The following is a 15,897-nucleotide window of genomic DNA, read 5'->3' on the forward strand; positions in this document are numbered from 1 at the left end:
ACCCAGCATCTATTACATTTCAAGAAGAGCTTAATGAATGCCTTTTTTCTCTCTCTCTTCATTTCTGACTTAAGTGAAAATATCACTTGGTATAAATATATGCACATACGTTTATGCATTTTTGCCCCAGTGAGACAGTAAAGATACTGGTGTATTTTTGTTGAGGGCTTATTACACAGATCAGACTACATCCAGAAAAGCAGGAATATTTTATACCGCCTGCTGTATATGTATTCTTTTGTTTATGATAATATTATGATAATACCAATATTATTTTAAATGAAAAACAATGAGCCAAAATGAATTGTTGCTGTAGGGTTAAGGTGTCAGAGTCAGTGAAGCCTCAGAATGTTCATTTCACATTCAGTGACCTTAAAACTGTAAAAAGAAAATATGCTGAAGATCTCACAAATCCTTCAGTTTTATTTCATTCTTTTCTTTTTTATCCACGTTGTCCTGAGGGAACCTTATTGGAGACTGTAACATTTTCAAAAATATTATTCTCAGAATCTTACCTTTTGTGGCACCAAAAGTCTTTCATATGACATTCCATTCTTGGAGTTATCTTAATAACCTCTACGGCCATGTTAGGATTGGAATAAAACGTGCCAGTTTAACCTTATAAATCTCATAATAAAGAGTGGCAGACGTTGGTTATTTTGTGTTTCCTCAAGGTGTGACCTGCAAAGTCTAAAAATAACAAAGTGTGATATATAATGACAAAAATATAGCTTGATAAAGAAAAAAAGTGGTTGCTTTATGTGCACTCATGTATTGCAGTGTTTATACATACGTATAATCTTCCAAATAAACAAAACTCAACAGGCCATTGTATCAAAAACAAATTTAATTTTCTGCAAATGTAAAAAACACATGTAACATTAAATATAAAACTTCATTTTCTTCTTTTTATTGTGTCAGTTTTGCAGCACACACCAAGATAAATAAAACATTAAAGGTGACCACTTGTCCATGGTATCAATAGAAATGATACATTTCATAAAACAGAAATTGTTGTCAGTGCTGAAACGAACATTAAATATAACAATGTGCTCCTGTCACACATAATTGCTTAAAGATTAAGGCAGTCAGTCAAAAGAAAAACTAATTGATATGTAATATTAATGGTTTTACAGTGATTTATTACCAGTTGGTCATGTTTTTTAATGCTGGACTTTTTTGGACAAGTTCATTTTCTCACTATTTTTCTTGGTTATATAAAAAGTTATCCAAAAGGATTGCCTGTCTAGTTCATATTCGTCATATATTTTCAGTTGGTCTAACGTTCATATATTTTACTATCACTAATAAAATCGAATAATAAGGGGGGGAAATAAATTTCAGATAAATCCGTTAGAGTTTCTGCCAGCACTTATTTGATGCTTTAATGATTGTAAGATGCTGATGTAGATCTGTGTGTGTATTTGTTTTTTATTTTTTCTGACTATCTGCAACCCCACAGGCACTGACTCCCTCCTTGGCTCGGTTGCTCTGCGTATCGTAATGGGCAGCTGGTGGCTCTTCACGCTCATTGTGTGTTCATCCTACACAGCAAACCTGGCAGCCTACCTCACTGTGTCACGCATGGACAATGCAGTCCGGTAAAATATTTTTTTTTTCTGTGTTTTATGGAACAGATTTTCTATTTGCTGCATACATTTCCAGAAGAGCCAAGTTGATGTTGTCCTCCTGGACTCTGGTTTGAATTAGGTCTTTAAAATGATTTACCAGCATTTTCTTTGTATATTTTAACTAAAGAAAATGTCACGGTTGGAATTTTGAGGAAACGTCTCATCAGCTGCACTAAATACATCATGTTTTCTTTAGCTTTGACCTGCTGCTGAACAACTAGCCCTGTCCTCAGACTAAATGTTATTTTACTGTGATTCCAATTTGGTGTTATGTCTCTCCCAGAAGAATGAGCAGCAAGGTATTTGATTGCATTGCTTCTGTCTTCTGTTGAACAAAGGGCCACATGGGAACACATGAGCAGACTTGGTGAATGCTAAGCAGAACACATCTCACTTATTAAGACACTTGGTCTTTATGTGTGAGTGCTGGTTTGTGAGGGCAATTACTGGATTTCTTTTTTTTCTTTTTTTTGGTGGAACATTCAGTGCAGTTTGAGGGACAAACTGACTGCAAATGGATGCACTTAGCAGTTATGTGGCCTAGTGCACAACCTGGACACAAGTTGAAGCATGAGGATGTCTGATGTTGAACCTGAAATACCCTGTGACCCTGGAGTACATCCCTTATGATGTGTCAAAGTTACCCCACAAGGTGCATTTTTGTAGTAAAGGCAGTTGCCAGGACATTTTTGAGGAACAGTTGGTGCTGTTGAGGGACAAACTGACTTCAAATGGATGCACTTAGCAGTCTGCAAGGTAGACTGGAACACTGAGACCATTTTTTTAAACTGGAACAATCACAGCATGTTGTGTGCATCATCTGCTGTTCTGATCAGGAAATATATTAAAAGGGATGCAAATTGTATACCCTTATGGCATAAAGTGTTATTTAAAGCTTAAAGTTATACACTGGGTCTAAAATTAGGGAAAAACTTAAGACTGTAGTGTTCTAGGTTTCCTTGAATTATATTAAACCTTGAATTAGCAGATTTTATGTTAAGGAAAATAGATAAATCAATCTGTGTTTAACTGCCTTATATTCTTTGAAAAAAACAGGTTCCTAAATTAACAAATACATTTATATTGAAAAAATAAAACTCCAATAATCTAAGAATCCTTTAAAAAGTAAAGCAAATGCTGATGTTAATTGAAAAATCTGACAAAGAACCTATTTACTTCAGTAAACATTTTGTTTTATCTCTTTTTTTAATTAATGTTGCACCCCTATACTTTGATATTCTTTAAAGCTCAACTTGTGGGACCAAGGAACCAGAGAATTTACATTTTCATCAAAATGTGTGGATGCTGGCAGCCGTCAAAAATTTAAACCATTCTCTGGGTAAAGCTTTTAAAGCCACGACAGAACAAATGATCACTGAATATCCTGAAGCGTGCAAGACATTTTTGAGGCGGAAATGGCTACTTTAGCCAAAAAAGTTAAAAAAGTCTAGATCATTGCAGAATTGAATTAAAATACCTGTTTAAAGTTTTAGAACAAATTATGTGTTTTAGTTTAAGGTGGTAAATTTCAATGAACAGCTTGAAAAAGAACCAAAGTGAACTGCCAGAAGTTAAAATAAAAGGTAAGGCCAAGAATTGAAAAGTTGCATATTTCAGACATAATAAGTCCCTTTTCAAGGATAACAAAATAAATTAACAATTAAAAGCCATTTAAGTGTACTGAAGGTTGATCGAGCCTTAAGTAATTTCTGCAGGTGTTGTCTTTTCTTGATTACTTACATTCTTCTCTGTCTAAATAAAACCAGAGTTGGAGCATTTCGAAAAATAAAAACCTTGTTTCTGTTGTCAAACCAGGAAAGAAAAGAGTCGGTTTTGCAAGGTTGACAGTAGAAAAAGTACTGCTGAGATGTCTGAATAAGACAAATATATATGTATACACACAATGCAATATATATATATATATATATATATATATATATATATATATATATATATATATATATATATATATATATATATATATATATATACACACACACACACACACGGTGAAAGGTGAAAGGAGCCGTCATTAAGTGGAGAAAACAGAAAAAAAAACATGAAAGAAATTGCTACAGTATTAGGAGTGGCTAAATCAACAGTGTGGTACATCCTGAGAAAAAATGAAAGCACTGGTGAACTCAGCAACACAAAAAGACCTGGACGTCCACGGAAGATAACAGTGGTGATGATCGCAGAATCATTTCCATGGTGAAGAGGAAACCGTTCACAACAGCCAACTAAGTGAACAACACTCTCCAGGAGGAAGACGTGTCAATATCCAAGTCTACCATAAAAAGAAGACTGCATGAAAGTAGATACAGAGGGTACACTGCAAGATGCAAGCCACTCATAAGCCTCAAGAATAGGAAGGCTAGATTGGACTTTGCTAAAAGCATCTAAAAAAGCCAGCAGAGTTCTGGAAAAACATTCTTTGGACAGATGAAACCAAAATCAACCTCTACCAGAATGATGGCAAGAGAAAAGTATGGAGAAGGCGTGGAGAAGCTCATGATCCAAAGCACACTCCATCATCAGTAAAACACTGTGGAAACAGTGTGATGGTCTGGGCGTGCATGGCTGCTAGTGGCACTGGGACACTAGTGTTTATTGATGACGGGACACAGGACAGAAGCAGCCCAATGAATTCTGAGGTGTTCAGAGACAAACTGTCAGTCACCTGATCTTAACCCAATCGAGCATGCATTTCACATGTTGAAGACTAAACTTCAGACAGAAAAGCCCACAAACAAACAGCAACTGAAAGCCACTGCAGTAAAGGCCTGGCAGAGCATTCAGAAGGAGAAAACCCAGCATCTGGTGATGTTCATGAGTTCAAGACTTCAGGCTGTCATTGCCAACAAAGGCTTTTCAACCAAATATTAGTAATGACCATTTTGTTTTCAGTTATTTCATTTGTACAATTACTTACGAGCCCATGAAATGAAGGGATTGTGTTTACAAAATGCTTTAGTTTTTCACATTTTTATGGAATCTTTTTGTTCAACCCATGGAATAAAAGCTGAAAGTTTGCACTTCATTGGCATCTGAGTTGTTTTATCTAAAATTCGCTGTGGTAATGTACAGAAACGAAATTAGTAAAAATGTGTCTCTTTCCAAATATTTATGGTCCTGACTGAGTGCGTGTATATATATATATATTTATGGAAAGCCATGAAATACCACCCATCGACTACTAAAGAGTGGAAGAAAGTGTTTGTATGGCTACAAAACCCCTGCACGCCACTGGACAAACCCTGATTTTCCAGCCTCAGTCCTCTGCCTCAGCTGTCAAGTTGGAGTTGCGTAATTTTTTGCAGTCATAGGCTTTGTCAAGGGAATTCTCCCAGGGAACTATTAGCTCTATGGAATAGGCAAGTCAGCAAAATGTTTTATGTAGATGCAGGTCTGCGCGCAATGCGTTTATTGCGATCTCTGAGGGGAAGATGAGTCCCTGGCTGCATTCAGAGAGGTCAGCTCAGGGTTTGAGGGACTAATCCTCGGCTTCTCCCCTTCCCGAACAAATGGTGGTGGAAGTCAGTGCAGTGTCTGCTGAAGGGTTGGGCATTGATGTATGCAATATGTAAAATACATAAATGTAATGTGTAAATTAAAGTGTTCATAAAATAGATTTTCCTGATTTGGTGGTCTGATATCTATCAGAAAAGCAGCGCCCCTTACCTGCTATTATTTCTATGAAACAAGCTAGCCTCATAGAGCTGGTTGTGCTGGGGAAAGTAATTGCAGGACGATTACCATTAGAAGCAGCATGCAGCACACTACAGGTGCTGCTAATTTACTTGATACAGAGCATGCTGATTGGTAATTTGCACCAGGGTGCATCGGCGAAAAAGGAAGTACTTTTCAGCCTACTGAGTGATTAAAATGAGCAAGAAGTCTAACAGAAGTCTTTTTTTTTCTTTAGGAGTGTATTTGAACCATAAGGCTGTAACTTCATAAAAAAAAAAAAATTAAAAATGTTTTGGTCCTTGTGCATTAGCATCCTGCAACCGGCGTTAGTGGCCTACCACTACATCCTAATGCCAGTTTTATTTAAAGCCATTAATACAACAACTTCAAAATTTCCTCACAATTTATAATCAATCTTTAGGATAGTAAGGCCTAACTTTGGGCACTGATGCACAATTACTTTTTTTCCGGATTTGCAAGACGCTAAAGCACATTTGCCAAATATTTATATCATTTGCGTTTTTTTAACAGTATAATTTGTTTAAGCTGTTCATAAAAAGCTGCCTTTGCTGCCCTGAACTATAAAACATGAAGCAGTTTCTCTTTTTTGCCAATTGGTCTTCCCCACATGATAAAATTTGTATATTAAATATACTATTTCCTTAAACATTATAACCCTAACCCAATAATTAATCTTCCAATTTTTTTCATTTTAACTAATCATGTAAAATATCATTTGGGGCGTTGAAGAGGATCATCTTTGTAAAGTTTTCAACAGATTTTTTTCAGGTGATCACTTATTAAAAAGTTGTTTTCTTTCTTAAATCAAGGTCACTCCAGGATCTTTCCAAACAGGGGGATGTGGTTTACGGGACCGTGAGGGACTCAGCAGTGTACGAGTACTTCAGGGCCAAAGGCACCAATCCTCTGGAACAAGACAACACCTTTGCTGAACTCTGGAAGGTCATAAACAAAAACAATGGCTTTGAGTACTCCGTTTCAAGCCCGTCAGAGGGACTTAGAAAGGTGAGAGTTAAATTTGGTCGTATTCATTTGCTATTCCTTTTTGTCTTTTTACTTGCTTATGTTTAAGAAGAAAAACTGAAAAGGCTTTTTTGGTTAATTCCCTTAACTGTCCCAGTAAAGCAGGTTGAACTGTGCCATTCTGTCAAACGGTGAGCTCCAGTTTTGTAATCAAGCACAATACTCTGCAAAAAGACATTTACAGTTTTGTTTTTGTTTGTTTTTTTTTTATTTGTTTTTTAATTTATTTCTTTAAGAAGCAATTTCTATTTCATTAAAAATCTATTCATGATAATGCAAAATCCAGGCAGGTGTAGATTTTATTCTAAATAATGCATAATAAACAATAGCAGTGATTGATAACTTTTTAGTTGATGGTAATATGAAACACTCATCAGATATAGATTAGAGAATATCTTCGGAATGTGAGTTTTTAGTAAAACGAATGTTGAGATTCATCGTGATTTATTCAGAAGCTGCTTCATTCGTAATCTTTTAATTTTGCTGTGTTTGTTTCACAAACACATTAATGAAAATACAGCACATTGGGGGGAAAATATTGCATTAGACATGGCATGCTCATTTTTTATTAAATTGCTTGTGGGCCTTGAAATCCTTAATAAGATTAAACAGATACAGAAACTGGATGTAGTGGGAAAACAGCTTTACTGAGCAGCTAATTGTTAAAAAAGTAAAATGCTGTTTTCATTCTTCCTTTTTTGTCTGAAAAACCCCCAAAGTAGTAAATTTATTTCTCACAATTGTCTGACTGATGGTTCTTACTGTTTTATTGTGGTTTTAAGGACATCAATGAATAAACTTCAGTGGGATTCAAGAGGAAATTGAGTTTTGAATTTTGGACATATTGTAAATGTTGTGCCCTTTTAGAGAACTTCAAGTACCTTTTTAGTGGAAAAGAGCAGGACAAAAATGAAATAGATTTACTACTTCCTCTTCGGGACTGAGGCTCTTGTGAACTTCTTCACAAATGGAAAGCGGAGTAAACACATGAGTTATTAAGAGACCAACAAAAAATTCAGAATTTAGAACTTGGAAAAAAATTGTTTCTTATTCTGAGATGTTGGCAATGTAACTTTGGCAATCAATCAATTAATCAATCAATCAAATAATCAATCAGGCAATTAATCAATTAATCAATATTATATAGCATTTTTTCTTCTAAACATAACACAACATGCTTTACATCAAAATAGATCATACAGAAACAGGCTATCTTCACACCACTTTAAATGAAAACACATAAATATGCATTTTTGGGGCACCCGCCCCAAAAATCTGACGTAGCTATCCATGTTTTAAAGACCATCTTCAGACTCTACGTACAAAACGAGGGTCCATTGAAACAGATCAAACTTTGACCAATCAAGGACTTGGATTTGGTAGTGACATATGAATGTCGTCCTTTTTAATTCCAACGGAAGTTGAAAAATTGATCACGGAGGAGAAATTAATAATTGCAATTTGTGCCCGGCAGGAGTTACATGACCTCAAGTCTTTCCTATATCGTAATAGAGCTGTGAAAGAAAAAGCCTCGCAAGTTTTGCACGCTATGAACTTTGCATCAAGCCTCTTCCATATGTAGTTGGCGGACATGGGCTAGTGTCGGGTAGCAACAGTCTAGCGTGAACACCATACGTCACATGCCTGGTGTTAATGCAGCTTCAGAGCAGCTTTCTGACAGGACATATAAAACAAATTAAATTGTTTTCAACCCAAAATCTGTTTAGATTTGAATTAGCAAATGCACTTGCTACACACGGAAATCACTATATGTGCCAGGTACAAATTTAGCTAAAAAGATTTTTAAGTCATGCAAATGACAAAACACTTAACCCTTATCATCCTAAAATGTTTGTTAAAATATCTTCTTTCCACAAAAGTATTCCACTTCTCTGTTTTTCTGCACGTGCGTTAACAGCACTCAAACCTTCACCACAAATTAGATTTGCGCTCTGGCAGCATCAATCATTGCCACATTTTTAGACTGTTAACTTGATCCTTCAGTCTGTGGCAAATAAATCTCTGAGCTCGTTTCCTTTATTCCAATTATGATATCTGATAAATTAATCCAATTTTGCTTTTCATTATTGCGTTGTGATTGTGCAAAAATTATTTATAATGTAAATTAGCTTGTCAGATGCAATCCAAAGCTCTAGGACACAGTCGGACACAGCTATGAATGAGCTAATTCTTGTGACATTAAGCTACTGTTAAATAGAGTAACAATCTTCTTTTTAATTTAAACACTCAAAACAACTGAATGGACGTTTATGTTAGCAAACAAAATGTTAAACCATAAGAAACTTAAGTATTTTTGTGTTAAAACTTTGATTGAAGTGCTGCTAGAACGATTAAAAAAATGTTCCTTTTTTTAGCTCCTGTTGAATTTTAGAAACTTAAAATCTATAAACCAAAAAAAGTGTGATTGATTTTTTTTAAATGTTGCGCACAAGGGAACATGGTTTTTATCTCATCAAGCACAACATGCATCAAATGTAAATCAAAATAATAAATTCCAATTTAATAATAATTTTTCTTTAAATGTAAATCATCCCAAAAAGTTTTTATTCATGTAAAACTTACATCTACACTTTAATTAGTTTGAGTCCAATTTTTGTTATTTTATTCAAAAATGGGAAACTGAAAACTTTTCCTTGATGAAGCCCCCTACTAGTTTGTCTGTTTTCTTACTTCAAACATATCTTTATGTAATGCTCATCTGTGTGCTTTTGGGAACTGTTCCCTCATTTTCCAGGCAAAGCGGGAGTCATATGCGTTCCTGTGGGACATGGCAGTGGTAGAGTATGCAGCTTTGACAGATGATGACTGCACGCTGACTGTAGGAGGAAGCAGCCTGAACACCAGAGGCTATGGCATGGCCCTGCAGCATGGAAGTCCTTACAGAGACCTCTTTTCCCAAAAGTGTGTACATTTCATCTTTTCCTATTCCCTTGTCTTAAATCGTCAATCAAAAGTTGTACAAACTGATTTGCATTTAAAAAAAATATTTTGAAAATGCAATTTTCTTTTGAAAACTTTAGGTGCAACACTAAGGCTGTTCTGGTTCACTTGCAGTTCAATGTAAAAAACAATTAAGCTATAATTGTTTTCCCTCTCTTTTTTAGAGATCACGTCTTTAACGTGTAGATTGTAATCAATCAGCATGTCTTGTAATCTGCTGCAGTAAACTAAATAACTGCAGTTTTTAATAGCATTTTCCCCTTTATGAGTCTTTAATGAGCTTGAAGTTGAGAGCTAATATATTAGAGTGCACTTTTTTTCTTCTTGGTTCAATTTGGTGAGCTTCACTGTGTTTTAATTATTCTCATATGATAATGATTTGTGAAGAGTCTTTTTATTTTTGTTCCTTCCTCTGCCGTTTTTGTGCTTTTACTAGCCAGCGTCAGAGATTGACAGTCACCATCAATTTTCCCAAGAAGTTGTTCTGTTAAACTGCATGCATTGTTGCTTTTTTTTTTTGTCAAAGGATTTTAGAAATTCAGGAAAAAGGTGACCTCGACATCCTGAAGCAAAAGTGGTGGCCAAAGAAAGGCCGCTGTGACCTGCAGAGCCACACAGACGCTCAGCCAGAGGGCCGAGCGCTGCGTCTGCACAGCTTTGCCGGCGTGTTCTGCATCCTGGCTGCTGGGCTCCTGCTGGCTCTCCTAGTGGCTGCGCTGGAGACGTGGTGGAACAGCAACCACTGCCGGAGAGAGCAGCCCAAAGAGGTGACCACCGACAACTCGTCGGGCCAGGGGTCAAGCCTGCTAACCCAGAACCGGGCAATGGTGGCCACCACTGGTCTCCCTGCCCCACCAAGGCCCCGGTCGAGACCCAGACCCCCAGGCCCCCCGGTCCTGCCCAGAGATGCCACTGCCACACTCTACTTTATGGATCCAGCAGGCGCTGACGCCAGCCCCGATTTAGTAGAGCTGCAGTACACCCAGTTATAATAGGTGTGCCCTTGGTGATGGTCCAAACATTACGCAATCAATCATTATTTCTCATGTTGGGAAAGAGGTTGGGGTGGTAAGTGGGAGATGTCTCATGCTTCTCTAATGGTTGTACATATGAGAAGCATTGGTGACAATGAATCCGTCACTGGTGCTCAAGTGGAGAAGCCCAGTCAAAAACATAAAGAGGTAAATTATTGCAAATTCAAAGCTATATTGCAAATTTGCCCATCTTTGTCAATAAGTGCTTCAATGGTGCTATAGCTCTCTTTAGCCAATCCATTCAAGTCTTAATGCTTAGAAGCTTGGGTTTTATTTTGCTCTTGTTGACTGGGCAGCCCTTCTGCATGAGGTGTCCAGATAGCTAAGGCTTGACATGGATCCCTAAACTAAAGTGTGAGCCTTGACATTCCTGTTTGATGTGGACATTCCAGCAGTACTGGAATAAAACAAAACAAAAAACACCCATTTAAGGCACATCTCTTTCCCCAAAACACATTAAATCCCACTCTGCTGATCAGACTACGACTTACTGATGTTAGTTTCTATTTCAGCGATTGTATGCAGCCACTATGATCAAATACTTCTGTCATTTAAACAAGATTTAAAAAAGCACTGAAAGTTCTTGGCTTTGATCCAGAACTTACTGTTCAGAGATTGACTTAGTAGCTCAAACAGTTATGCCGCTTTCAAAAAACAATGTTTAATTTAATTATACTGTTTGCTCATAGGATTAAAAAGGCAAACCAATACTTGTTATAAATTAACATAGAACTAGATTTTTATTTCCAGATGTCCAAATAAGGAAAATGAAACAAAACATGAGATCCAAAAAAACAACAACTTAAAAGTAGGATTTATAGACTTGATACAACAATGATAAAAAAGTAAGTCATAAAATATTTATCTTGGTAATTGAGAATTACCTAAATATTGATAATTGGTTAGGATTAATATCCAGCAACTTTTTACCCAAAAAAAGTTGAAATATGGAAAAAGTGAAACATATTTAGATATTATCAAACATATTTTTCCGTGTTTGAATAATATTTATTCATGTTATTCTTAGTAGGGGAAAAAATGTAGCTTCAGAATAAAACTGGTCAAATCAGTTTAATATCTAAGCTGTTTCAAGTCAAACCGTTTCAATAATTAAGCAACCCGATTGGTTCTTTTCATGCTATGTAGACATCGGCCGTTTGACAACCCAGCATTTTCTTGAACAGACTTTTAGCATATGGTGTGAAACTTTAAAGCAGTGCAAATTTTGAAAAAAGTTGTTCAAACTTGGTCTCGGGCAGGCAAGAATTGCAATTATTAATCTTTGGTTGGCACTTCCTTTAAATGAAAGGGATGCCATCCATACTGCACTACCAAATCGGAATCCCTGATTAGCCAAAGTTCAACTTGTTTAACTTTTGTGCGTTCAGGGAAAACAGACTTAAAAACTTGCGCAGCGACATGTGAACCCGAGAAGTTTTAACATGGGAGCTCGAAACATGCATTTAAACGGCTTTATTTATTACACTACTTTTTATTAGAAGTGATCACTTCAATGTGCGTAACTGTGGCCAGTGTAAACATAGCATAAGAGACTGTAAAACTTTTTTTTTCTTAGATCGTCTAACTCTTCTTTGACCCACTCCCCACTACTCCACAACACCTGCTGGTTGTGTAATAATGTCATACTCATAAGAATCCAGGGAGTCTGCTGCGTTAAGCTGTTAACAAGAAATACACACAGCCAGGGAACTCTCCCATAAAATCACAACCTGTTGGTAGTTTGTGAGACTTAGAGGTTTGGATGGGCAGATTTATGCACTCATGAGTGCTCAGATTAGTTATTGTCCCACAGTATTACTTCTAGAAGGCAGCCCTTCCACATGGGAAACGCTGAAGTATGTTAGAGACCTAAACTGATCATACTTTGAAGAAAATCGTTACAGCCAAGGGGCCACTTCATCCTGCACTCCTCACTTCATCCTGCACTCCTCACATAGCTGTGAGTCATGCTCAGAACAGTTCGCTGGAAGGGCATGTCGCGTGAAGCGACAGGTAAACGCAAATGGAAGATCCCAAACCGAGGTTTCATATCCTAGTCACTGCGAAAGCAGTTTTCATGCTGCAGTCTTGTCATTTTCAAAAAATATCTCCAAAGGGACTAAAAGAAAGAATTTGCAAATTTCTTTCTGAGATTTTCCATCCAGCTGCATATGAAAAATGTCTCTACGTGCATAGCAGCTAGTTATTAAAAAATTTTTTCTGTCAACATACTTGCTTTACACTTTGGCAGAAAATGTATTTGTAGTGATGAAATCAACATAAAAAGTATAAATAAGTGTATGTGCTAATCAAAGGGAATGTGTAGTTAGTGCCTTGCATTTTTCCTATTAACTGATTGCTTGTTAAGTAAGATCTGCAGTCCTTAGCACATATCCAAAGGTTGATTACAAGTCAGCATCAATACATCAATTTACAGCCATCAATTCATTAGAGGCAACGTGAGGCTGAAGTGTCATTCCCAACACATTGACTTGCAAATCACCAAAAACAGAAATCAAACTGTTTACTCGGCAGACCACTGCTCTCCAGACTTTTTTTATCTGGGGACCAAAGCCATGATGGTTTTTATCTGCCACAACTAAATGTAACTGCATTCTATCAGTGTTTTTTTTTTTTTTTTTTTTTGCATTTACATTTAGTTATTTCCCAGATGCTTTGTTAAAAAGTAACACAGAAATAGTGTGAGGGACATAATGCATGGGTGGGGCATCAATGCATGTAAATTTACTAAACTGTTTTTTTTCTTTTAATCGTTTAATTTCTAATGAGTCAATGTCCACATATCAAACCACTCCTTTGAATCAGAGGTAACAGCTTGAGTTAAGGTTAGAAAAACAATCTATTTAAATTTACGAAGACACCCTGATCTGTTGACAATGACATTTGTTCATCAAGTGAAATTAAAGGGCAAAATTTTATTGCGGCACAATGGAGTGAAAAGTCTTTGGCTATGTCCAAATTCCCTCACTACTTCTTAACCTCTAAAAGAATATATAGTGCAGGATTATCTAGTGCCCTGGATTTTGAAAGCAATTTAGACAGATACTTACTCTTATTTTTTTCAAACGGTAAATATGATGTCAACCCTTTTCCGAAACGATTATATAAATCCACTTTGCTCTGATGAAAATTTTTTTTTATGTTTTCCCCCAAAAAATGTAAGCACTTTTTTTTTAATAGCAATTTGTTTGAATACTAAACATTGGGGTCTATATTTGCCAATCTAGTGACCACTGAAGCATTGTAGAGACTTCTGGGAAATTTTCAAGGCACCCGATTTAGTTCTAGATTTGGACTCCCTGAAAAAATGGCGAACGCCCTCCCTATATAGTGCACTAAATAGTGACTAGTGGGAGAATTTGGACAAAACGTTGGACTTTGGTAGAGCAATAGGACAGGATATGGGGGCCGGGCAGGGGTGCATTGCTGCAACACCATTTCTCACCTCATCCCACATGATTTTTTTCCTGTTATTTACCTTTCTTTGTTTTTATTTCCCCCCAACTGACTTAAATGGGTGCACGGCTGATTATGAGCACACGTGAAGCATGGCAACATTTGTTCTATAATATTTAACTCCAAGGATTTAAATGAATCCCCAAACTAATCTGTCATTTGAATTTCATCTGGTTACATCTGAGTGTTTACATTTGTGCGTTCAGTCATCATCTTGTTTACAGCTGATGCTTTTTATGCGAGTCACCTCCTGCAGATGTGCACCAAAGCAACTGTGCAAAAACTGTAAACACATTAAAGAAAACTCAGAAGGGGAGATATTGACTTTTAACAACACATTATTTGAGTTTTGTTGTTTAACAGTGGTGCCTTTCAACATTAGCTGCTTGAATTTTGTTATATTAGTTGTTTAATCATGCTTTTTTTTCATTATTCAGCATCCTTCAAAGTCACTTTAACTTTTGAATGCTCAGAGATTTATGACAGCATAGGCTGCATGTTATCTACTGAATATAATCAGATTAAGTATTAACCAAGAAAACCATTGTAAGTTGACTCTCTTTGTCTCTTCTCACTTTATATTCTCACCCCACATCTTCTTTTAATATTTGAACCTTTTTTTTCACTTTGTATTCATTTTCACGTTTGTTCTTTTATCACTCTCCCTTTTAATAACATTTATGTTCTTTCCCATCCATTAAATCTGCTATCAACTTTACTTTCCCTTGGCTCTTTTTATTCCACACTCTTTGGCCTTCATTTCCTTTCCATTTATCTTTAGGACAAGGAGGTGAACCTGGAACAGGTCCACCAGCGCTTGAACAGCCTCCTGGACGATGACTTAGCCCACAAGCAGCTGCCAGGCCAGTCTATTGAGATCTCAGCCCTGGATATTGGCAGAGTGCAGCCCAGCCAGTCTCTGGAGGCTTTGTCTGTTCGGGAATACCCAGCCCACCGGGGTCCACCGCCGCTCTCTGTGACCACCTTCCTCCAGGAGGGTCATGGGGTTGGAAGGACACTGGGCGCAGCAGGTGGCAGGACCTTGCCTCTGCCTCTCAGCAGTGCCACAATGCCCTCCATTCGATGCAAGCACAGAGCGCCAAACGGGGGACTCTTCCGGCAGAGTCCAGTCAAGACACCCATGCCAATGTCCTACCAACCAATTCCAGGAGGGCCCATCCCAGAGGCCGGTGATGCCAGCCACGGGACATCCATCTGAGCAAACTGAACTTCCACAGACATTTGAGCTCAAAATTAAAAGTGGAGAGCCAACAGAGTGCCAACAATGGAAGTCTATAAATAAGAACAATAAAACAGGATTTTTATGACCATCATTAAAAACTCAGTGACATGACACATGACAAGACATTGACTCATCACTGTACATATTTGTAAGTACATAAAGAGAGACAAAACATTACAAAAAGTGTATTTTGAATATCCTCAACAACTGAGTTTAAAAATAGAAGTGTTTAAAAAAAATGACTGTTCAAACGGCTTTGTAAATTTTGTTCTAAAGGAATAAAGGTGACAATTCTTTGTGGTTGTTTTCTAAGTGCCAAGTTCAACATTTACTGAATGTACTGTGAGAAATAAAGAAAAACATTTCACACGTCAAAACACACTGAAACAGTTGACTTTGTTTGATATGAAAAAATAAAAAGTATAACACAAAAAACACTGCAATGTGTGTTTGAATACATATTAATAACACCTGTGTCATTTTTTTCTTCATCTGAGATTTAGATTTTGGTGTTAAATTAGTATGATAGCTATTCATTTTCAAAAGTTGGATGAGAAATATGTGTCATTTGCGAAAAAGACAGCTTTGTAATCTTATTTTGCAAACTTTGGATGTGCTGCACTCACCAATGAGGCTTTCAGAATAACATCATAATCTCTCAATCCAGGAATATATCAGAAATTAAAGTCCTTTCATGTAACGCATCCTAACAATGACCGATAAAGATTGATTCTTAGGCTTGTTCTTTTGTTACGCCTGATTCACACTGGTCTGTCTGCGGTGTGTCTCCTATCCATTGCGTGAGGAGTGCATCTAT

General features: G+C 36.9%; 1 protein-coding gene across 2 annotated transcripts in view; it reads left to right on the forward strand.

Moving 5' to 3' along the window:
- Positions 1-15,457, forward strand: part of grid1a (glutamate receptor, ionotropic, delta 1a) — a 269,793-nt gene extending 254,336 nt beyond the window's left edge. The window contains exons 12-16 of one of the 2 annotated variants that reach the window (XM_078932162.1): positions 1,463-1,601; positions 6,152-6,347; positions 9,121-9,287; positions 9,853-10,321; positions 14,619-15,457. In XM_078932162.1, the coding sequence (XP_078788288.1) occupies positions 1,463-1,601; positions 6,152-6,347; positions 9,121-9,287; positions 9,853-10,318 (968 nt within the window). In that variant the 3' untranslated portion in view covers positions 10,319-10,321; positions 14,619-15,457. The remainder of the gene's footprint in view (positions 1-1,462; positions 1,602-6,151; positions 6,348-9,120; positions 9,288-9,852; positions 10,322-14,618) is intronic. The other variant, XM_078932161.1, reaches the window with a different exon arrangement.
- Positions 15,458-15,897: the final 440 nt, after the last annotated feature.

Source organism: Oryzias latipes, chromosome 15 (assembly GCF_053564925.1).
Source record: "Oryzias latipes strain Hd-rR chromosome 15, Olatipes_Hd-rR_3.1".
Classification (NCBI taxonomy): domain Eukaryota; kingdom Metazoa; phylum Chordata; class Actinopteri; order Beloniformes; family Adrianichthyidae; genus Oryzias; species Oryzias latipes.